The 23717-nt window shown below is 41.9% G+C and overlaps 2 protein-coding genes across 2 annotated transcripts in view; both read left to right on the top strand.

Annotated features, from left to right (window-relative positions):
• Positions 1-23717, top strand: part of NOC3L (NOC3 like DNA replication regulator) — a 55729-nt gene that overhangs the window by 5802 nt on the left and 26210 nt on the right. The window contains exons 3-10 of the mRNA XM_062214099.1: positions 467-599; positions 1336-1493; positions 2429-2482; positions 3407-3537; positions 5430-5591; positions 5773-5866; positions 11421-11596; positions 12295-12423. Coding sequence (XP_062070083.1) covers positions 467-599; positions 1336-1493; positions 2429-2482; positions 3407-3537; positions 5430-5591; positions 5773-5866; positions 11421-11596; positions 12295-12423 — 1037 coding nt within the window. The remainder of the gene's footprint in view (positions 1-466; positions 600-1335; positions 1494-2428; positions 2483-3406; positions 3538-5429; positions 5592-5772; positions 5867-11420; positions 11597-12294; positions 12424-23717) is intronic.
• LOC133776003 (casein kinase II subunit alpha'-like) lies at positions 6578-7948 on the top strand. The gene has a single exon (XM_062214642.1). The coding sequence runs from the start codon at positions 7074-7076 to the stop codon at positions 7665-7667; it is 594 nt and encodes a 197-aa protein (XP_062070626.1). The 5' UTR covers positions 6578-7073; the 3' UTR covers positions 7668-7948.

The following is a 23717-nucleotide window of genomic DNA, read 5'->3' on the forward strand; positions in this document are numbered from 1 at the left end:
CTCAGTAAAGTAGGAAATTAGGTCCTCTGATGATTATGAAATGAGTTAGGTGATGGTATTAGTAGAGAGGGAAAAGATTGGCACTAGGATTTAGGATGTGACCTTTGAAAAGATTGGCTAAAGTGGGATGGAAGTGAAAATCACTGGAGATGAGAAAGAGCTACGAGGCTGAGCATTGGTTCTCCAATGACCTGAAAGGCATTTGATAATGTGTGGAGTCATTCAATTTTTTCACTGGTACAGTGACCTGGGAATGCTCTTGGTATTTAGATTTAAGGAGATGCTAGCATTTTGCATAGCTTAGGACACTCAAATAAGAAAATTGTCCTGCCTAACATGTCAATAGTGCTTCCTTTTGGAAATATTAGGCTATGGTATTAGAAAAACATAAGCTTTTCCTATCTATTGTAGACACAAAAATTGAGTTCTTTAATACTTGGTGTGTTTTTCTTTTTTTGTGAAACAGCTAAAAGGATTGAGATGGAAGAGGAGGAAGAAGAGGAAGCCCTTCCCTTAGATATGATGGATGAAGATGATTTACAGTTAATGAAAGATTTAGGACAAAAAGCATCTTTTCTAACAAGAGATCTTTCCTCTAGGTAATACTTCATTCGGGTTACAATCGTGATAGCCCTTCAGTGGTGGAAACTTGACTGTAAATTTTACTTTGGTAGTCAGTTCAAGATGTTTACCTCTGAACACAGTGTTTACAAAATGTAAACTCTTACTCCTAAGTAAAGGAAGAACGTGAATAGACAAGCTTATTTGATTTGGTGTACATGTCTATTTATCTAAATAGTGAAGTAGAGTAAATGAAGGAAGAATGTTGTTCTGTTGCAGGCATTGGCACAGTAGTCAAGTTCTTCATGGCCATGATCTCACATAGTTTTCCGGGTTAGGTATTACTCCCAAATCCAGAGAGGAAATTGATCCTCTCCCTTACCACAAGTAACAGCTCTGGAATTTAAACTTAGATCATTTTAATTCTGAAATCCTTGGCAATACTATAAAGAATTTTTGGAAAGTTAAAGAGCGTGGTGTCATCCTTGGCTCTGAGGAATGTTCCTCACAAAGAATCTACTGTAACTTCCATCTTTATTTTGCATGTAAAGGGAAAGGTAGATACGGCTCTCATTTGAGTCTTGGGGTAAGCTGTTCATTTATTCAATTGCTATTTGAGTGACTGCTATGTGCTAGGCATTGGTCTAAGGTATATATCTATACACCTGTTGAAGATTCAGCTTGTGGCTTATTTTTCTTTATTTCTAAAATGATAGATCTCTAGATACCATTTAAAATGTCTTAAATCGGAAAATTGTTTTTTTTTTCCTGCAGCGAGCCTATTCATGCCAAGAAACGAAAGCATGAGCACATTATAGATAAATATGAAAAAATACCAAGAACTTTGCAAACTGCACCAGAGAAGGAACTGATTCATTTGCTTCCTATCAAAGATAAAAGTGGTATAATTCCACAGACCAGGGAGAAGCCAGGTAAATCTAATCAGCTGGTATATTTAGCTTCTCTCTATATCCTCATGGATTTTTTTCATTCAGAATTTAGTTTTAGAGTGGGAGTTTGGCATAGCTGTTAGGCTGGCACTTGGGATTCCTACTTGTTATATTTTGAGTCCTGGCTTCACTTTCCATTGTGTCTTCCTGATGATGTGCACCTTGGGAGGGACAGGGGGTAGTTAAATACCTGAGTCCCTTCCACCCATGCGGGACACCTGGATTTTGTTTGGGGCTTCTGGCTGTAGCCTGACTCAGCCCTGACTGTTCTGGCTATTTGGGGAGTGAACAGTAGATGACAATCTTGCTGTCTACCTCTCCCTCTTTCAGATAAATAAATTTTTTAAAAAAATATTAATCTTATTTTGACTTTTATTCATATCTCCAAAGTAGGGGAAGCTGCAGTTAGTCATAGACCAAGCTTGATGATTTTGGTTATGAGAGGACTTAAAAAAGTTTGTGGAAAATGGGATTAAAAGACACTGCAAAAAAATTTGTTTTGCACTAAAACCTAATTTCATTTTGAATTAACCCTTGTACAGCTGATTGTCTCAGTTGTCATTGTGTTGTGATTATAATTGAAGATACAGGATTCAGGTGTTTTTGTCTTCAGTCGTTTCACCAAATCCTGTTGTTTCTAAAACTGGAGCATACTAATTATCCTTGATTAGCTTCCTTTGTGTTTAAATGTTTCTTTGTGAAGTAAGACACAGGCAAAAGTCAGAGATGTGATGTTAACATGATTTTTCGGGTAGCGCACCCCGTAAGACTACCAGGCAGGAAACAAATATTTTCATCGTTCAGAAACTTCCCTTGTGCTCCTCTCAACCACTAATTGCTTCTTCCCCTAATTACTATCCTGAGTTTTACAGCAATCATTTATGTTATCACACTTTTAATGCACATTTTTCATACAGTTATTGACAGTAATAAAGATGAAGAGGACCAAGAAGAGATGGATATTGAGGAAGGTAATGGGATATATATTTAGATTTATCAAATTGTTCATTAAGAATAATATTTTGCATAGTTGCAAATGTAAGTTAACTTTAAAATCTGGAATGTAAATTATGGAGTACTGCTCATTGCAAGATCATTTTGAACATTTAAAGTTCTTAAATTATGGAATTGATTTTTAAATTATGGAAAAATTTTATGCGGTTTCATTTGTAATGAGAATGAACACAGTCTTCTTAATTGTTACTGTTCTTGATTCCTCTTAATTCCAAGAGAAGGACCTGCCTGCATAAAACTATTAACTTTTTAGCTTTAAGTTACAAAAATGATTTAGTGATAAGAAGCCATTTTCGTTTGCTCTGAAGAGCAGTTAGACAAATTCTTTATATACTTGCATGTCTGTTTTAGATAAATGAATTGGGTTCCTAAAAGCTAGAGTGGTTTTAACTAATCAGAGTTAAATTGAAAAACAATTTATTTTTGGAAATTTGTGAAACAACAAGTTTGTTCAATTTTAATTTAGCAGACCTAATTAATGGTGTAAATGAGATTGCAAGGGAACTATTTGTTTTCAGTCATCCACTATAAGCTATTGTAGATTAATGTGTTTATTCCAATTCCTATGAATATTTTAAGGTGGACATGTTTTTGTACTCTAAAGAAAACTGAAATTACCTTTCTCTAAATTAGTGTGCATTGTTGTGGATTTGATAGCATAGGTGTGAAATTGAGACAGATCTAGAGATAGCCGAGTTACTTTCGCTTTGCCTCATTTTTCTTGTGTTCAAAATGGGTCTAATGATAGTGCCTGTCTTACATGATTGTTGAGAGTATTATATGTAGTGATAAAATTTAGGCATCATTACTATAAAAAAATAATTTTATTAAGGGCTTTGATGCTCTTAAATATTTAAGAGGGAAAATTTCTTCTGTTTCAGAGGTCATTGAAAATCCTGTTCGAGAGCTGACTATAGAAGAACATTTGGTTGAAAGAAAGAAGAAACTACAGGAGAAGAAAATGCACATTGCGGCTTTGGCCTCTGCCATTGTATCAGATCCAGAAAGTAACGTAGGTAGTATTAATTGTTTCAGGCTTTTCAAATTAGATATGGTATAGATGGCTAACATTTTCTTGTTACTCATTAAGAATGCACAAAAAGTATTAACAAAATGTAGTAGCTTAGTTAACTCATAAAATATTAGCTTAATCCTGTGTCTGAACTTAATTCCTCTGTGAGCTTAGATAAGTCACATTTTTAGATTTTAGATAAGTCTTATTTTCATGTTCTCCAGTTGAAGACATGGGACTTACTATTGTAACTCAAAGTAGTTTATAAAAATTGGTTGCTTTAGGAAGAAAGAAACTGCTTGTGAATTTGCTTGACTGATTCATAGTTTTTGCAAATCATGGAGTATTTTATTGAGTAATTTTAGAAGTTGTATGAGCAGAAATCTGTAACCAATTAGTTTTTAATAAGGAACATGCTACATGGAAGTCAGTGAAAGTCAGAAAACTTTTCAAGTGGGGAATACTTTAGGAAAAATGCAACCACGGTTGTGATGAATTATTATTGGGCCATATGTATCCTGGTGAAAATAATCATAGCATATGAACTTAAGAATCCTGAGGTTCAATCTTGATCCTGATTGGTGGTATGTGTGCAAATTTCGATAAATTGTTTTACCCAAGACACATTTTCTTCATTTCTAAAAAGAGAATGAGATCTATTTCAAAAACTTTGTTGTGTGAGGATTAAATGATAACATGCATGTGGAGTCATATAAAATGATACAATTTTATTTGTTTTTAGACATTTATTTATTTAAAAGACAGAGGGAATGAGAGACAGAAAGAGCTTCCATCTGCTGGTTCACTCCCCAAATGGCCAGAGCTGGGCCAGTCCAAAGCCAGGAGCTTCTTTGGGTCTCCCATGTGGGTACAGGGGCCCAAGGGGCCCAGCCTGGCCTAGCCTTGGCCTTTGTGGCCATTTAGGAAGTGAATCAGTGGGTAGAAGATCTTTCTCCTCTCCCTCTCTATAGCTCTGTCTTTAAAATAAATGTAAAAAACAAAGTCTATATATTTTTATTATTTTTTAAATTGATTTATTTGAAAGTCAGACTTACACAGAGAAAAGGAGAGGCAGAGAGAAAGGTGTCTTTCATCTACTAGTTCACTTCCCAACTGGCTGCAATGGCTGGAGCTGCACCGATCCAAAGCCAGGAACAGGAGCCTGTTTCAGGTCTCCCACATGGGTGCAGGGGCCCAAGGACTTGGGCCATCTTCTTCTGCTTTCCCATGCCAATGCAGAAAGCTGGATTGGAAGTGGAACAGCCGGGGCTCTAACTGGTACCCACATGGGATGCCAGTACTGCAGGTGGCAGCTTTACACGCTATGCCACAGCACCAGCCCCAGTCTGTATATTTCTACATACAAAAAATATGATTACCTGGGGCCAGTGTTATTGCTCAGTGGGTTAAGCTGCCACCTACAGTGCTGGGATCCTACATCAAAACACTGGCTGCCACTCTGCTTCCAGTCCAGCTCACTCCTAATGTGTCTGGGAAAGCAGTAGAAGATAGCTCTAGTTCTTGGGTCTTTGCCACCTACCTGGGAGACCTGGATAGAGTTTTAGGCTTCTGGCGTCTGCCTGGTTCAGCCCTGACTTATAGCCATTTGGGGAGTATACCAGCAGATGGAAGATCTCTTTCTCTATATAATTCTCTCCTCCCTTCCCCTGTCACTCTGCTTGTCAAATAAATAAAAAGAAATCTTTTAAAAATATATGATTACCTTGTAACTTCAGTGATACATCGTTTGATAAAGTAAGAAGTATGACTTACCTAGGGTCACTGGATCGTTACGTGAATTCTACTTGTTGAGCCAGATATGGAGCTCTTGTTTTTTGTTCATGATTGTTTTGCCATGATTTCACTAGCCTTTTATGTTGTTTCTTTAACAGATTAAGAAACTTAAAGAATTACGTTCCATGCTGATGGAACAGGATCCTGATGTGGCTGTTACTGTTCGAAAGCTGGTGATAGTTTCTCTGATGGAGTTATTTAAAGACATTACTCCTTCCTATAAAATCCGGCCCCTAACAGAAGCAGAAAAATCTTCCAAGGTACTCCTGGATAATAATTACTGTATAAGAAAATGCACATTTTGAAACCTTGGGAAGAGAAATATTAGGTTTTTCTTGTTTTATTTTCTTTGTACATTATTAGACATATACTAGACACTCAGATTTTGTGCTTATTTTTAGATTTTCATATTTTTAAAAATGACCATTTTGTTTTTTTCAGATCCGCAAAGAAACCCAGAAGTTAAGAGAATTTGAAGAAGGCCTGGTTAGCCAGTACAAATTTTATTTGGAAAATCTGGAGCAAATTATTAAAGGTATATTAAACATATCTTTTTATTTTTAAGATTTCTTTTATTTATTTGAAAAACAGAGTTACAGAGAGAGGTGGAGGCAGAGAGAGAGAGGTCTTCGTCTGCTGGTTCACTCCCCAGATGGCCGCAATAGCTGGAACTGCGCCGATCAGGAGCCAGGAGCTTCTTCCTGGTCTTCCATGTGCGTTCAGGGTCCCAAGGACTTGGGCCATCTTCTTTTTTTTAAAAAAAAGATTTATTTATTTGATAGAGTTACACAGAGAGATGAGAAGCAGAGAGAGAGAGAGAGGTTTACCATCTGATGGTTCACTACTCAGTTGGCTGCAACGGTCGGAACTGCACTGATCGGAGCCAGGAGCTTCTTCCAGGTCTCCCACGTGGGTGCAGGGGCACAAGGACTTGGGCCATCTTCTGCTTTCCCAGGCCATAGCAGAGAACTGGATCAGAAGAGGAGCAGCCGGGACCACAACCGGCATGCATATGGCTTGCCTGCGCTTCAGGCCAGGGCTTTTATCCTGCTGCGTCACAGCGCCAGCCCCAAGCATATCTTCAAAGTATGTAACATGTAAATTAACAAGAGGCACTGTCCTCAGTAAGTTGTGTTATGACAATTTAGTGTAAAACTTGTTCTCAGTTCTTTTTTTGTACGTGTGTGCAAGTTGTTGAAATCTTTACTTAGCATAGAGTTGGTCTTCTGTGTTAAAAGTTAATTGAAAATGAATCTTCCTGTTTGGTGCCGCCACCGCCTGGTACTGTGAGCGCAGCGGAGGCCCAGGCAGAGCGTGAGTGCAGCCCACCCAGCCGGCTGATGTAGGGGCTGTCTTGGCCCACGCCCTTGTGCTCTTCCTCCTCCTCTGGCGGCCCTCAGCTGTCACTGCCCCGCTTCTGCCCCTGGTGACGCCCCTCCCACCTGCCCATGCCTAGCCCAGCAGGCTGTGAGCAGCAAGGCTCTATGCCAAAGTGAACAACCTGAGGAGCCATGAGTACTAGGATTATGAGGCTCGCATCCAAGCTGGGATAATCAAGGTGATTACCAATTGGTTCAAAAACTTGGTCAGGGAAAGTATAGCGAAGTATTTGAGGCTATTAATAACATCACCAACAGTGAGAGAGTGGTTGTAAAAATTCTGAAGCCATTGAGGAAAAAGAAGATAAAACGAAAGTTAAGATTCTGGAGAACCTTTGTGGTGGAACAAATATCATTAAGTTGATGGACACTGTAAAGGATCCTGTGTCAAAGATACCAGCTTTGATTTTTGAATATATCAACAATACAGATTTTAAGCCACTCTACCAGATCCCCACAGACTTTGATACCAGATTTTATACGTATGAACTATTTAACGCTCTGGATTACTGCTGCAGCAAGGGAATCATGTCCAGGGATGTGAAACCTCACAGTATCATGATGTATCACCAACAGAAGAAGCTACGACCGGTAGACTGGAGCCTGGCAGAGTTCTATCGTCCTGCTCAAGAGTGTAATATTTGTATAGCCTCGAGGTATTTCAAGGGACCAGAGCTCCTTGTGGACTATCTGACATACAGTTATAGCCTGGACGTGAGGAGTTTGGGCTGCATGCTGGTGAGCATGTCTTCCATGGGCAGGACAGCTATGACCAGCTTGTTTGGATTGCAGAAGTTCTGGGTATGGGTGAAGAAGTACCACATAGACTTAGATCTACACTTCAGTCATATCCTGGGAGAACGTTCGCAGAAACGCTGGGAGAACTTTATCCATGATGAAAACAGACACTTTGTCAGTCCAGAGGCCGTAGATCTTCTGGACAAACTCCTGCGATAAGACCATCAGCAGCCGACCACTAAGTAGGCCATGGAGCACGCGTACTTCTACTCTGTGGTGCAGGAGCAGTCCCAGCCTTGTGCAGATGATACTGTGCTCTCCAGTGGTCTCATGGCAGCATGATGAAGATGGGAAAGCAATGGGTAATTTGCATTGATGCTTGCCAATAAAATCAACCAACCAAACACAAATCTTGAAAGAAAACTATAGTGTGGTAAAAAGAAATTCCAATCATTCCTTCTATAAAGAAGAGTAAAGACCTAAAAGCCTGTCAAAAAGAAAGCAACTCCGCAGTATTAGTGGGCAGGGAGCTGCTGTGGAGGCGGCCTGGCCCTGCATGTAGTTCAGGATCTGCGGGCACTCTCCCTTTGGAATGCATGGGAGATGAGAAACTCAGAGTTGTTGTACATTTCCCGTATTTCACAGGACAGCACTGTGGAATTAACCCGTGCAATCAACAAGGTTGAATATCTGAATCTGACTTCCTATCTGTTCCATTGTGGTCTGGGTTTCCTTTGATGAGAATTCAGGCTCAAGTTTTAGTAAACGGCAGCAGTTTGTACTGACACACTAGCCTCATGTACAAGAAAGAGATTAAAACAGTGACTATTTTTTCAACTCTTACAAATTCATGCTTAATGTTTTTTTCACGACATGAGCTCTCCAGCTCTGATCCCTGCAGCTTTCCTCTAAGTGTGCTATCCATCACTTACTTTCACAAGAGTCCTCTCCGATGTCAGAAGGCAACACTTTAAATCTGATGCCATGAACAGGTCCATGGGTCTCAAAAGTTCCATGCAAAGTGGGTCACGATGAGCACACTGTAACCTTTGTGGATGTGCCTAACCATAAAATCTTGTTGCTATTTAAAAAAAAATGAATAATTAATGGAGAATGGGACAGGGAATAGGAGAGAGAGGAGGAGGTGGGGTGGGAGGGTGGGTATGGTGGGAAGAAAAAAAAAGTATGTAGCATATTTACCCTTGAACATGAAGATGAATTCTGTATTCTGCCTTACATAATGAGAGGCAGGTATAGTGTATGGACAAGAGCAGAATTTAGAGTCAGATTTACTAGATGCAAATCCTGTGTCTACCACTTACTACCTGTGCAATGGGCAGATTACTTTCTGTGTTGCATTTTTCCTGTCTGTAAAATGGGAACAATAATAGTATTTATTTCATAGGATTATTGTGAGAAGTAATTGAATTATAGGTATAAAGTGCTTGTAGCTTTGCCTAATGTGTATTTTACGAGTTAGTAGTATTATTCAAGATGATAAATTATTGTATCAAACTTTTTTTTTCTTTCATTAGAAAAGACAGATTATAGGGAAAACTTGAGAGGTTAATTGGGAAGGGAGTTGGTTGCCTGGGCCAAGTGCCTTCATTTGACCTACGTGGACCCCTTTACTCAGTGCTAGACCTAAAAAACACCCAGTTACTGTCTGCTAAAACAGGACTACTGAATCCTGTTGGCTCAATAAAGGCAGTAAGGTAGTGGAATATACTGGGGTGGGAGTGGGTGGGATGGGTATTGATTCTGTGCTCTGACATCTCAACTGGAACCTATTTACTGGCATTTGTTTTCTCAAGGATAGAGCCTGGGAGCTTTATGTAGATAGTATTGTCCAATAGCAATAGGACATAACTACATGTCTCATTAAAAAAAAAAAGTCATGGGGACCGGCACTGTGGCGTAGCAGGTAAAGTCGCCACCTGCATTTCCGGCATCCCATGTGGGTGCTGGTTCGAGTCCTGGCTGCTCCACTTCTGATCAAGCTCTCTGCTGTGGCCTGGGAAGCAGTAGAGGATGGCCAGAGTCCTTGGGCCTCTGTACCCTCGTGGGAGACCTGGAAGAGGCTCCTGGCTCCTGGCTTCGGATTGGTGCAGGTCCGGTTGTTGCAGCCAACTGGGGAGTGAGCCAGCTGATGGAGGAGCCCCTCCCTCTCTCTCCCTCCCTCGCTCTCTCCCCACCCCAACTCTTTTAAATAAATAAATCTTGAAAATAAGTCACGAGAAAACAAAAGCCTACTGAAAAGCAGCAAGATTAATTTTAAGAGCCAATTATATATATATATGTAACCAGGTTTTAAAATTAGTGAGATGTATGTTTTATGCTTATAGCATATCTTAATTTGGACTAGCCTCATTTCAGATGCTCAGTTGCCATCCACATGTGACTAGGAACCTCTGTATTAGAACATGCAAATGTGAACCTTTCCTAAGCATATTGAGCCATTATGAAGTCATTTATTTTTAAAAGATGTATTTATTTATTTGAAAGGCAAGTTACATAGAGATTCCCTCATCCACTCGTTCACTCCCCAAATAGCCACAATGGCTAAGGCTGGATCTGTGAGGCAAGGAGTTTCATTCAGGTTTCCCATGCGAGAAGCAGGGACCTAAGCACTTGGACCATTGTCTGCTGCTTTTCCAGGTGCATTAGCGGAGAGCTGAATCAGAAGTGGAACAGCCAGGGCCCGAACTGGCTCCCATATGTAATGGCTGGTGCTGTAGCATTATGCCACAGTGCTGGCTCTGAAGTCTTTATTTAAAAAATTATCTTTTTTAGGTTTTCAAATATTGTAGTAAAAACATTTATTTTAAAAGAAAGCTAGTTGTTGGGGCCAGTGCTGCAGCACAACAGGTTAAGCTTCTGCGTGGGATGCCGACATCCCATCTGGGCAAAATTTCCAGTCCTGGCTGCTCCATTTCCAATCCAGCTCCTTGCCTGGGAAAGCAGAGGGGGATGGCCCAAGTGCTTAGGCCCATGCACTCATGTGGTAGACCCAAATGAAGCTCCTAGCTTTGGCCTTGCTCAGCCCTGGCCATTTTGGGACTGTAACAACAGGTGGAAAATCCCTGTCTCTGTCTCTCTTCTCTGTATAACTCTTTCAAATAAAAAATCTTATGAAGAATGAAAAGGGACTGGCACTATGGGGTAGTAGGTAAAGTTGCCGCCTGCAGTGCCAGCATCCCATATGGGCGCCTGTTTGAGTACTGGCCTCCCTACTTTGATCCAGCCCTCTGCTGTGGCCTGGAAAAGCAGTAGAGGATGGCCCAAGCACTTGGGCCCCTGCAGCTACGTGGGAGACTTGGAAGAAGCTCCTGGCTTTGGATCAGCACAGCTCTAGCAGTTAGCAGTTGTAGCCGTCTGGGGAGTGAACCAGCAGATGGAAGACTTTACCCCCCCCCCCCCCGGTGTGTGTGTGTGTGTGTGTGTGTATATATATATATATATATATATATATATACACATATCTACTTCTCTGTATCTTTGCCTTTCAAATAAATCTCAAAAAAAAAAAAAAAAAAAAGGCCGGCGCCGTGGCTCAATAGGCTAATCCTCTGCCTGCGGTGCCGGCACACCAGGTTCTAGTCCCAGTCGGGGCACCGGATTCTGTCCCAGTTGCCCCTCTTCCAGGCCAGCTCTCTGCTATGGCCTGGGAGTGCAGTGGAGGATGGCCCAGGTCCTTGGGTCCTGTACCTGCATGGGAGACCAGGAGAGGCACCTGGCTCCTGGCTCCTGGCTCTGGATCAGCGCAATGCGCCGGCTGCAGCGCACCGGCCACAGCAGCCATTGGAGGGTGAACTAACGGCAAAAGGAAGACTTTTCTCTCTCTCTCTCTCTCTGTCCACTCTGCCTGTCAAAAAAAAAAAAAAAAAAAGAAAAGAAAAAGGAAAAGCTAGTTGACTTGCTTTGAGGTTTGGCGACCAGTGAGTAAAGTGATGAACTGCAATTATCTTTTAGATTGGAAGCAAAGGAAGCTGAAGAAAAGTAATGTAATTTCCTTAAAGGCATACAAAGGACTAGCAGAAGTGGCTGTGAAGAGCCTATGTGAGCTGTTGGTGGCACTTCCTCATTTTAATTTTCACAACAACATCATTGTATTGATTGTCCCTCTCATGAATGATGTGTCAAAATCGGTAGGTTGCTTTAAAGTAATTATTGCTGTTGTCCTTAACAGAAAATTATAGACCATGTGATTTCTTTTTTCCACAAAGTTCTTTTGGAACTATTGTTAGTAAAATAGTGTCAATTTATTGAACACTGTCTTTTTAATTATTTATTTAATTGAGAGAGAGGATGGGCTTTCGTCTGTTCACTCCTTAACTGCTTGGGATAATCAGAGCCGAACTAGGCCAAAGCCTGGAGTTTTGAATGTCATTCGGGGTCCCCCATAAGGTGGTAGGAACCAAACCACCTGGGCTGTCGTCATTGCCTCCTATGGTCTGCACTAACAGGAAGTTGGATTCAGGAGCTGGAACCAGCAGTGAACCCAGGCAGTGCATGTGGGACACTGCCATATTAATTGGCCTAACCACTAAGCCAAACTCTGGTCCTAAAAAGTGCCTCTTGAACATATTTATTGTAGTGGGTGTCAACAGGAGGCATTTTGGCCCCCCAGGGAACACTGGGCAGTGTTTGTGGATGTTTTTGGTAGTTATGACTGGTGGGCTGAGAGGGGTAGTACAGTTGGCATCAAGTAGGCAAAGGTGAGGGAGGCTTTGAAACATACTGTAAGGCACAGGACAGTCCCTCCACAACAAAGAATTATCTAGCTGAAATGTCAGTACTTCCAAGCTTGAGAAGCACTGGTATAGTGTCGCATTTTATTTCTCAGGTATCTGAAATGTGTTGTGAGGCAGTAAAGAAACTCTTCAAACAAGATAAATTAGGCCAAGCTTCTCTTGGTGTAATTAAAGTGATTTCTGGTTTTGTGAAGGGCCGAAATTATGAAGTTAGGCCAGAGGTAAGCCTTTTTTTCCTTACATTGCATTTTTTAAAAATTAATCAATTTTCAATAGTTATGAAGAATATATTAAAACAAATTTGTATAAAACAAGAAAGCAGTCAAATGCCATAAATGTAAGTACTATTAAAAGTTTAGTATGTATCTTTATAGATGTTTTTCTGGATACACAGAGACATACATATGTGCTTACTTGTATTTTAAAATAAACATCCATTAATGCACACAACAGCCAGGGTTGTGCTGGGCCAAAGCCAGGAGCCTGGAATTACATCTGTGTTTCCTACATGAGTGGCACAGCCCAAGCACTTGAATCATCTACTGCCTTCCAGGATGCATTAGCAGAAGCTGGGAAGTAGACTAGTCAGGACTTGAATTGGCACTCTGATGTGGGTATCCCCAGTAGGAGCTTAACCCACTGCTACACAATGCCTGCCCTAGTTGCTAAATTTTTTTTTTGTTTGTTTTTAAAAATTTATTTATTTGAAAGAGTTAGATGGGGCCGGCGCTGTTGCGCAGTGGGTTAACGCCCTGGCCTGAAGTGCCAGCATCCCATATGGGCGCTGGTTCTAGTCCTGGCTGCTGCTCTTCCAATCCAGCTCTCTGCTATGGCCTGGGAGAGCAGTGGAAGATGGCCCAGGTCCTTGGGCCCCTGCACGCATGTGAGAGACTGTGAAGAAGCTCCTGGCTCCTGGCTTTTGAGCTGTTCAGCTACAGCTGTTGCGGCCAATTGGGGAGTGAACCATCAGATGGAAGACCTCTCTCTCTGCCTCTTCTCTCTCTGTGTAACTCTGACTTTCAAATAAATAAATAAATCTTAAAAAAAAAATCTTCGGGCCGATGCCATGGCTCACTAGGCTAATCCTCCACCTGCGGCGCCGGCACCCCGGGTTCTAGTCCCGGTTGGGGCGCCAGATTCTGTCCCGGTTGCTCCTCTTCAAGTCCAGCTCTCTGCTGTGGCCCGGGAGTGCAGTGGAGGATGGCCCAAGTGCATGGGCCCCTGCACCCGCATGGGAGACCAGGAGGAAGCACCTCGCTCCTGGCTTTGGATCAGCAAAGTGCACCGGCCACAGTGGCCATTTAGGGGGTGAACCAACGGAAGGAAGACCTTTCTTTTTGTCTTTCTCACTGTCAAACTGCCTGTCCAAAAAAAAAAAAAAAAAAAAAAAGTGGGGAGACAGAGATCTTCCATCTGCTGGTTCACTCCTCAGATAGCTGCAACTGCCAGGGCTGGGCCAGGCCAAAACCATGAGTTTCAGCCAAGTCTCCCACATGGATGGCAAGGGCCCAAATAGTTGGGCTACCTTCTGCTGCTGTTCCCAGGCCTTTAGCAGGGACATGACCTGATGCCTGTATAGGTTTCTGGTGTATTAAGGTGACGGCATCACCGCCTGCACCACAACACCCCCTGCACCGCCACCCCATCACTGAATTTTTTGAATGACTTAAGGCAGTAGTTGTCACTTTTAGTCCCTGGGCCATCATAACCTGGGAATTAGAAATACAGATCCTGTGGCTCCACATCAGACATACTGAAAAACAGTTTTTAAAATTTTGTTTTTCAAAAGGTTTATTTGAAAAGCAGTTACAGAGAGGGAGAAGCAGAGGCAGAGAGAAGTTTTACATCCTCTGGTTCACTCCCTAAATGGCCTCAATGACCAAGGCTAGGCCACAATGGAGCCAAGAGCCAGGAGCTTCTTCTGGGTCTCCTACATGGGTACAGAGGCCCAAGTACTTGACCCATCTTCCACTGCTTTCCTAGGCAGATTAGCAGGGAGCTTGATTGGAAATGGAACAGCCAGGAATAGAACTGGGGCCCGTTTGGGCTGCTGGCACCACAGTTGCCAGCCCTTTTTTTTTTTTTTTTTTTTAAGTTTTTAAAAAAGTTTTGATGTAACATTTTTAATTTCTACTACGAAGGCTTAATGCTACACTAAAAGAGTTCAACAGTAGAAAGTAAAAAGACTGTAAGTAGTTCAGTAGGAATATATGTGAGGGTATAATTGGTAATCAAATGAAAGATGAAGATGTCATTTTCACTAATATACAGTGCATTTTAAAATAATCACTTCATTCAAACTATAGTATCTTAGCAACTTGTTTGAGAAAGTTATAAAACAAAGTTTATAGAACCATACTTGCAGCAATACTGTTAGAAGTATTTCTTTTTGTTGTATTTTTTTTTTTATTTTATCTTCCACATATAAGGGAGAACATGTGATATTTAAAGCATTTAATGTATTTTATCGGCTACAAATATCACTGCTGCTCGTTTTTGGTTTCTGTTTGCCTAGGATATCTTTTTCCAGCCTTTTATTTTCAGTTATGTGTATTTTCATTTGTGAGGTGAGTTTTTTGTAGCAGCAGCATTGTTGGGTCCTTTTTTTTTTTTTGTAAATCCAGTCATCTTGAGTCTTTTGGTTGGGAATTTATTCCATCTAAATTTAATGTTAGTATTCATAGATAAGAACTAAGTCATATCATTTTGTTGATTGCTTACTGATTGTACTTGCTCAGTTAGTAAACTTGGTAGTATCAGATGTTTTCTTGATGGTTACTTTTTTTTTGTTTTTGTTTTTTCTTAAAGGTTTATTTATTTACTTATTTGAAAGAGTTAAGGAGATATCTTCCTTCTGCTGGTTCATTCCCCAAATGGATGCAGCAGCTAGAGCTGGGCCAGGCAGGAGCCAGTAGATTCATTTGGGTCTCCACGTGGGTGTACAAGCCCAAGGACTTGGGCTATTGTCTACTGCTTATTCAGAGAGCTGGATCAGAAGTGGAGTATCAGGACATGAACTGGCAGCCGTATGGGATGCTGTTGTTGCAGGTGGTGGCTTTACCTACTATACCACAATGCTGGCCTCTGCTCTTTCAGTTTTTTGTTTTTTTTTTTTTTTTAATCTGGGAAATAACTTATTTTTCTTTTACTTCTAAAGGATAGCTTCATTGGATATGGTATTCTTGGTTGGAAAGTTTTTTTTGTGAAGGCTTTGAATATATCATCCCACTCTCTTCTGTCATGTAGGGTTTCTTTTGGAAAAAAAAAAATCTCCTGTTAATCTAATCTAATTGGTTTTCCTTTGTATATAACTTGATGTTTTTCTGCATCTTTGGGATTCTTTCTCCTTATCCTTAACTTTTGATAATTTGATTATAATTTGCCTTGGAGAAGATCTCTTTTGGCTGAATCTGCTTGGGGTCTTTTGAGCTTTTTCTATCTGGATGTACATGTCTCTTAGACCTTAGGAAGTTTTCAACTATTTTTTCATTTGGTAGATTCTCAACTGCTTTTTCTCTCTCTTCTCCTTCAATAATCCCATAATATTTGGTTGCTTAATGGTATCACATTTTGCATAGGCTTTCTTCATTCTTTTAAATTCTTTTTATTTTTATCTGAGTATTATTCAGAAGTCTCCTCCTACAGATAAGAAATTGTTTCCTCTACTTGGTCTATTCTGCTGTTGAATATCTCAGTATATTTTTTATTTCATTGATTGAAGATTTGTTTCATCTCCTATTTTTGTCTGGTTCTGTTCTTTTTAATGATTTGTCTCCTTAGTGAATGTTTTATTCATGTCACTTATTATTTTCTTCATTTCTGTATCTGTATTTTCTTTTTTTTTTTTTCTTTTTCTTTTTTGACAGGCAGAGTGGACAGTGAGAGAGAGACAGAGAGAAAGGTCTTCCTTTTGCCGTTGGTTCACCCTCCAATGGCCGCTGCGGTAGCGCGATGCGGCCGGCGCACCGCGCTGATCCGATGGCAGGAGCCAGGTGCTTCTCCTGGTCTCCCATGTGGGTGCAGGGCCCAAGGACTTGGGCCATCCTCCACTGCACTCCCTGGCCACAGCAGAGAGCTGGCCTGGAAGAGGGGCAACCGGGACAGAATCCGGTGCCCCGACCGGGACTAGAACCCGTTGTGCTGGCGCCGCTAGGTGGAGGATTAACCTATTGAGCCGCGGCGCCGGCCTCTGTATTTTCTTGCATCACATTAAGTTTCCTTTGCAGTCATTATTTTGAATTCTGTTTCTGACGTTTCATAAATTTCTCTCAGATCAGGATATGTTTCTGGAGAACCATTGTGTTCTTTTGGAGATGCCATGTTATGTTGCTTCTTCATGTTTCTGGTGTCCCTATATCTGCATCTGGTGTAATAATCCCTTCTTTATGGAATAGGTTTATTTGAAAAGAGTTTATGGTTTAGATGGCTTGTTGCTTTTGCTTTGGTTGTAGTTGAGCCCAGAAGTGTAACCTCTGAGTGATTGCTTTTGCTTTAATCAGTGTCAGCTGTGTCTGTAAGTATAGTGGTCTAGTCTGCTGCAGTTTGTAGGGGTAGAAGTGGGGCTTTGAAGTAAATGTGGGCTTCCTAGGATGTGTATCTTCAGTCACCAGAGAGTTGGATTGTGATAGCCAGGGCCTTGTTGCTTGTGTCTCTTGCTGAGGGACACAAAGTGGGCTGTCCCTGTATCCCACAGGCAAGCCCAGGTGATGCTGGGCTTTTGGCACCAATAACTGAGGCTCTAGCACTGTGTGATGTCGATGGGACCTTCTTCATGTAATGCTGGAAGTGCAGCTGGTGCTGGGGTTTAAAACACTAAAAGCCCTAGTCCCAGGACAAGGGAATGTGAACTGAACCCTGCAGCAGTCCTCTTGGGTGACTGCAAGGTATACAGAAAATTTTGCACTGGCAGATAAGGGTCCAGAGTGGTGGAATACAGGCAGGTTTTCCTCTAGTTCCCACTGGGTAGATCCATGGGTTTGAGGAAATTAGTATTGACTATTAGAGTCCTGGTGTTGCAGGATGCAGGGGAGTTGTTACTCAGATCGCCCAGGATGAGACCCAGGTGTTGAGGATGGTGTTAGCCATCTGCCTGAAGCAGAATGATGTAGTAAAGCAATCTAGATACCAGGAGTGAGTGCAAGTTAATTGAGAAATTGTAATACCAACATCAAAAGTCCTGGTTCCACGATGCATGGATGAAACTGCCCCCAGTTCTCATGAAGCATGTGAGTGTGATACTGGCATTTGTGCCAGGGGCTCCTGGTTAGGAGTTTCAGAGGAACTTCCTCAGGTCAGTAGTGGATTTCTTATGGGCTGCTACTGGTGCTAGCTCCAAAAAAGCTGAACAGAACCCCCTTGGACCACAGAATGAGTGAATGCAGTAACAGAGCTTAATCACAGAATTCCCACAATTGCAGAATGCGTTCCACTCTACATTGCCCTAACTCTGGCTTTTCTGAGAGTAGCATAATTGTGTGTTGTCTGCTGAGTCAGAGCAGGAATAAACGTACCTGATTGAAACCAGCCTTTTGGGAGGGTAGAGGAGGAAAGGGAGGCAACGTGGCCACTCAGACTCTGGGCAGCTCCCCTGAGGCTAGACTTAGAGTCAGTGGGGAACTGTGGAAGGCTGGAATTCTTTCTCAGTTACAGCTGATGGTGGCAGGGAGCCACAGCATCTTCCGCCTTGTGATTGGCAGCCGGCTGCAAGATTCAGGGTTTGCTGGTTGCGTTGGTGCATTTGTCCTATTTCTTCATTGTCCTATGGAGTCTGTTCTGTCACTTTTCCACTGAAAATTTGTCAGTCCAAGGGAATGTGCTCATTCCTTTGGTTTTCTGTTATCTTTTTTTATTTTTAATTTTTTTTTTCCCAAAGAGACTTTTTTTTTTTTTTTTTTTTTTTTGGCAGGCAGAGTGGATAGTGAGAGAGAGAGACAGAGAGAAAGGTCTTCCTTTTTGCCGTTGGCTCACCCTCCAATGGCCGCTGCAGCTGGCGCATCACGCTGATCCGAAGCCAGGAGTCAGGTGCTTCTCCTGGTCTCCCATGCAGGTGCAGGGCCCAAGGACTTGGGCCATCCTCCACTGCCTTCCCGGGCCATAGCAGAGAGCTGGCCTGGAAGAGGGGCAACCAGGATAGAATCCGGCGCCCCAACCGGGACTAGAACCCAGTGTGCCGGCGCCGCATGGCGGAGGATTAGCCTGTTAAGCCACGGCGCCGGCCTCAAAGAGACTTTTTGTTAAGGAATATAAACTTCAGGCATTTCATAAGTACAACTCTAGGAATATAGTGGTTCTTCCCACCATACTGGCCCTCACACCCCTCCACCTCCTCCCTCTGATTCCCAGTCCCATTCTCCACTAAGATTCATTTTCAATGAACTTTATAACAGAAAACCAATAGAGTTCGCAATTTGCATGCATGTGCGCGCGCGCGCGCGCACACACACACACACACACACTGTACCTTAGCAGTGGAGACAAGGACTGTTCATATCTTCCACTTAATACACTAAAATGAAATAAACCTTTGAGAACAAGTTTTACAGTTAACTCTCGTAATACAACTCAATGAGGACAAGAGGTCCTGCGTGGAAAGTTAGTGCACAGTGACTCCTGTTGCTAATTTAACAATTGACACTCTTACAAAAATGACGTCAGTGATCACCCAAGACCCTTGACATGAGCGACCAAGGCCATGGAAGCCTTTTGAATCCATAGACTGTCAGTATTTATTATTATTATTATTATTTTTTTATTTTTGACAGGCAGAGTGGACAGTGAGAGAGAGAGAGAGAGAAAGGTCTTCCTTTTGCCGTTGGTTCACCCTCCAATGGCCGCCGCGGTAGCGCGCTGCGGCCGGCGCACCGTGCTGTTCTGATGGCAGGAGCCAGGTGCTTATCCTGGTCTCCCATGGGGTGCAGAGCCCAAACACTTGGGCCATCCTCCACTGCACTCCCTGGCCACAGCAGAGAGCTGGCCTGGAAGAGGGGCAACCGGGACAGGATCGGTGCCCTGACCGGGACTAGAACCCGTTGTGCCGGCGCCGCAAGGCGGAGGATTAGCCTGTTGAGCCACGGCGCCGGCCGAGACTGTCAGTATTTAGATAATGCCATAAGCAAAGTAGAAGTTCTCTCCTCCCTTCAGAGAAAAATACATCCTTCTTTGATGACCACTTCTTTCCACTGTGTGGTCTCACCCACAGAGATCCTTCATGTAGGATATTTTACAGTGTCTTATACTTCCATTCCTGGAATGCTCTGGTGGGCTATTCAGCCAGGCCAGAATGCCTTAACAGCTGATTCTAAGGTCAGAGGGTTATTTAAAGCGATTGTCATTCTGTGAGTCTGCTGTGTGGACGGCTTTCTACATTGGAACATTCTTTCCTATTTAATTCCATCTATTACTGTCGAACATTTAATCCTATTTATGTGATCACTTTAACACTTAAGATGGTATTTTTACCATCCAGTTTAGGGGGATTAGGGTCCTATGGCAAGTTTTTAAGCTGTATCCTTAGAAGTTAGTCATTTATGCAGAATGAATACAGCTTTAGTGTTACAAACTTCATATACTTCATAATTACAACATTAGGAACATGGTGATTCTTTGCACTGTTCCCGCCCTCCCACTCATACTCCCACACCTCTTTGTCTTCCCTCTCTTATTCTCACTCTTCTTTTAAAAAAAATACTATTTTATTTATTTGAAAGACAGAGTTACAGAGAGAGGTAGAGCCAGAAAGAAATGTCTTCCATCCACTGGTTCACTCCCCAGATGGCTGCAACAGCTAGAGCTGTGCCAATCCAAAGCTAGGAGCCAGGAGCTTCTTCCTGGTCTCCCATGTGGGTGCAGGCACCCAAGGATGTAGGCCATCTTCTGCTGCTTTCCCAGGCCATAGCAGAGCTGGATCAGAAGAGGAGCAGCCAGGATTAGAACTGGTGCCCATATGGGGTGTCAGCACTTCAACCCACTGCGCCATAAAGCACCGGCCCCTCCTACTCTTATTTTTTACTGAGATCTATTTTCTTTTTTTTTTTTTTAAGGTTTTTATTTAAGGAATACAAATTTCATATGTACAGCTTTTAGGAATATAGTGGGTCTTTCCCCCCATTCCCACCTTCCCACTCCCACTCCCATCCCACCTCCTACTCCCTCTCTCATTCCATTCTTCATTAAGATTCATTTTTAATTGTCTTTATGTACAGAAGACCAACTCTATATTAAGTAGAGATTCCAACAATTTGCACTCACACAGACACACAAAGTATAAAGTATAGTTTGAAGACAAGTTTTACTGTTAATTCTCATAGTACACCTCAATTAAGGTCAGGTCCAACATAGGGAGTAAATGCACAGTGACTCCTGTTGTTGATTTAACAATTAACACTCTTATGTATGACGTTAGTGACCACCTGAGGCTCTTCACATGAGCTGCAAAGGCTATGGAAGTCTTTTGAGTCCACAAATTCCGTTGGTATTTAGATAGGACTATATACAAAGTGAAAGTTCTATCCTCCCCTCAGAAAAAAGTACATCCTTCTTTGATGGCCCCTTCTATCCACTGGGGTCTCACTCACGGAGATCCTTCATGAACAGTTTTTGCCACTGTGTCTTGGCTTTCCATGCCAAGAATTTTCAGCCAGATCCAAATGCCTTAGGGGCTTATTCTGAGGTCAGAGTGCTGTTTAGGAAGTTTGTTATTCTATGAGTCTGCTATGTGGACTGCTCATTCTCTCCTTTTTAATTCTATCGTTATTACCAGACACTTGGTCTTATTTATGTGATTCCCTTGACATTTAATCCTTTCTATCTGATTAATTTCACACTTTATATGATCACTTTATCACATAAGATGAGATTAGGATGACCCAGCTTAATAGGAATTGGAGTCCCATGTCACGTTTTTAGCTTCACCCTTAGGGGTAAGTGTGGGAATGTGTGGTGAACTCTACAGCTCCTCTCTCTTTCATTTCCATTCTTATTTTTTTAACTGGGATCTATTTTAAATTGACTTAATACACTTATGATTAATTCTATGTTTAAAGTTCAATAAATAGTATTAAGTAGAGAAAAAAAGAATAAATAGAAAAATATAAAATAATAAACTATTCCTCAACAGTCAAAGACAAGGGCTGTTCAAGTAATGCTTCTTGTAGTATCAGTTTCACTTCTACAAGTTACTTTTTAGGTGCTCTGTTAGTTTTCACAGATCAGGGAGAACATATGATATTTGTCCCTTTGGGACTGGCTTATTTCACCAAGTATGATTTCCAGATTGATCCATTTAGTTGCAAATGACTGGATTTCATTTTTTAACTGCTGTGTAATAGTCCATAGAGTACATATCCCATAGTTTCTTTATCCAGTCTTCTGTTGATGGGTGTTTAGGTTGATTCCATGTCTTAGCTATTGTAAATTGAACTGCAATAAACATGGAGGTGCAGATGACTCTTCTATTTGTTGATTTCATTTCCTTTGGGTAAATTCCCATGAGTGCGATGGCTGGCTCGTATGGTAGGACTAGATTCAGATTTCTGAGGTATCTCCAATCTGTCTTCCATAGTGGTCTTTTTTTTTTTTTTTTTTTTTTTTTGACAGGCAGAGTGGACAGTGAGAGAGACAGACAGAGAGAAAGGTCTTCCTATTGCTGTTGGTTCACCCTCCAATGGCCGCCGCGGTAGGCACGCTGTGGCCGGCGCATCACGCTGATCCGAAGGCAGGAGCCAGGTGCTTCTCCTGGTCTCCCATGGGGTGCAGGGCCCAAGCACTTGGGCCATCCTCCACTGCACTCCCGGGCTATAGCAGAGAGCTGGCCTGAAAGAGGGGCAACCGGAACAGAATCCGGTGCCCTGACCGGGACTAGAACCCGGTGTGCCAGCACCGCAAGGCGGAGGATTAGCCCATTGAGCCACGGCACTGGCCCATAGTGGTTTTTATCAGTTTGCATTCCCACCAACAATGGATTAAGCTACCTTTTCCCCCACATCCTCACCAGCATTTGTTGTTTTTAGATTTCTGTATGAAAGCCATTCTAACTAGGGTGAGGTGAAATCTCATTGTGGTTTTGATTTGCATCTCCCTGATGGCTAGTGATCCTGAGCATTTTTTCATGTGTCTATAGACCATTTGGATTTCCTCTTTTGTGAAATGTCTAAGTTCATTGCCCACTTCTTGACTGAGTTGTTTGCTTTGCTCTTTTTTTTTTTTTTTTTTTGACACAGTTAGAAAGAGAGAGAGAGAGAAAGGTCTTCCTTCCGTTGGTTCACTCCCCAAATAAGTTTTTTTGATCATTTTATATATTCTGGTTATTAATCCTATATCCGTTACATGGTTTGCAAATAATTTCTCCCATTCAGTTTGCCTCTTTACTGTTTCTTTTGCTGTACAGAAACTTTTATTTATTTATTTGACAGGCAGAGTGGATAGTGAGAGAGAGAGACAGAGAGAAAGGTCTTCCTTTTTGCCATTGGTTCACCCTCCAATGGCCGCTGCGGCCGGCGCATCTCGCTGATCCGAAGGCACGAGCCAGGTGTTTTTCCTGGTCTCCCATGCGGGTGCAGGGCCCAAGCACTTGGGCCATCCTCCACTGCCTTCCCGGGCCATAGCAGAGAGCTGGCCTGGAAGAGGGGCAACTGGGATAGAATCCAGCGCCCCAACCGGGACTAGAACCCGGTGTGCTGGTGCCACAAGGCGGAGGATTAGCCTGTTAAGCCACGGCGCCGGCCTGTACAGAAGCTTTTAAATTTGATGTAATCCAACTTGTTAATTTTGGTTTTTATTGCCTGTGCCTCTAGGGTGTTTTCCAGGAACTCTTTGCCTATGCCGACGTCTTGCAGGGTTTCCCCAGTGCTCTCTAGTAGTTTGATGTTATTGGGTTGTAGATTTAGATCTTTAATCCATTTTGAATGGATTTTTGTATAAGGTGTAATGCAGTGGTCCTGCTTCATATTTCTGCATGTGGAAATCCAGTTTTCCCAGCACCATTTGTTGAAGAGACTGTCCTTGGTCCAGGGAATGGTTTTAGCTCTTTGGTCGAGTATAAGTTGGTTGTCGGTGCTTGTATTGATTTCTGGAGTCTCTGTTCTCTTCCATTGGGCTATCTGTTTTTGTAGCAGGTTGTTTTGATTATAATTGCCCTGTAGTATGTCTTGAAATCTGGTATTTTGATGCTTCTGGCTTTATTTTTATTGTATAAGATTGCTTTAGCTATCCAAGGTCTCTTGTTTCCAAACTAATTTCAGCATAATTTTTTCTAGATCTGAGAAGAATGTCTGTCATATTTTGATTGGTATTGCATTGAATCTATAAATTATTTTCAGAAGAATGGACATTTTGATAATATTGATTCTTCTGATCCATGAACATGGAAGTTTTTTCCATTTTTTCTTTTTCTTTCTTTAAAGTTTTATAATTCTTGTAGAGATCTTTGACCTTGGTTAAATTTATTCCAAGGTATTTAATATTTTTGTAGCTGTTTTGAATGGGATTGAGCTTAGAAGTTCTTTACTGGGGCTGTTGC

This window comes from Lepus europaeus, chromosome 17, assembly GCF_033115175.1.
Source record: "Lepus europaeus isolate LE1 chromosome 17, mLepTim1.pri, whole genome shotgun sequence".
In the NCBI taxonomy this organism is placed as follows: domain Eukaryota; kingdom Metazoa; phylum Chordata; class Mammalia; order Lagomorpha; family Leporidae; genus Lepus; species Lepus europaeus.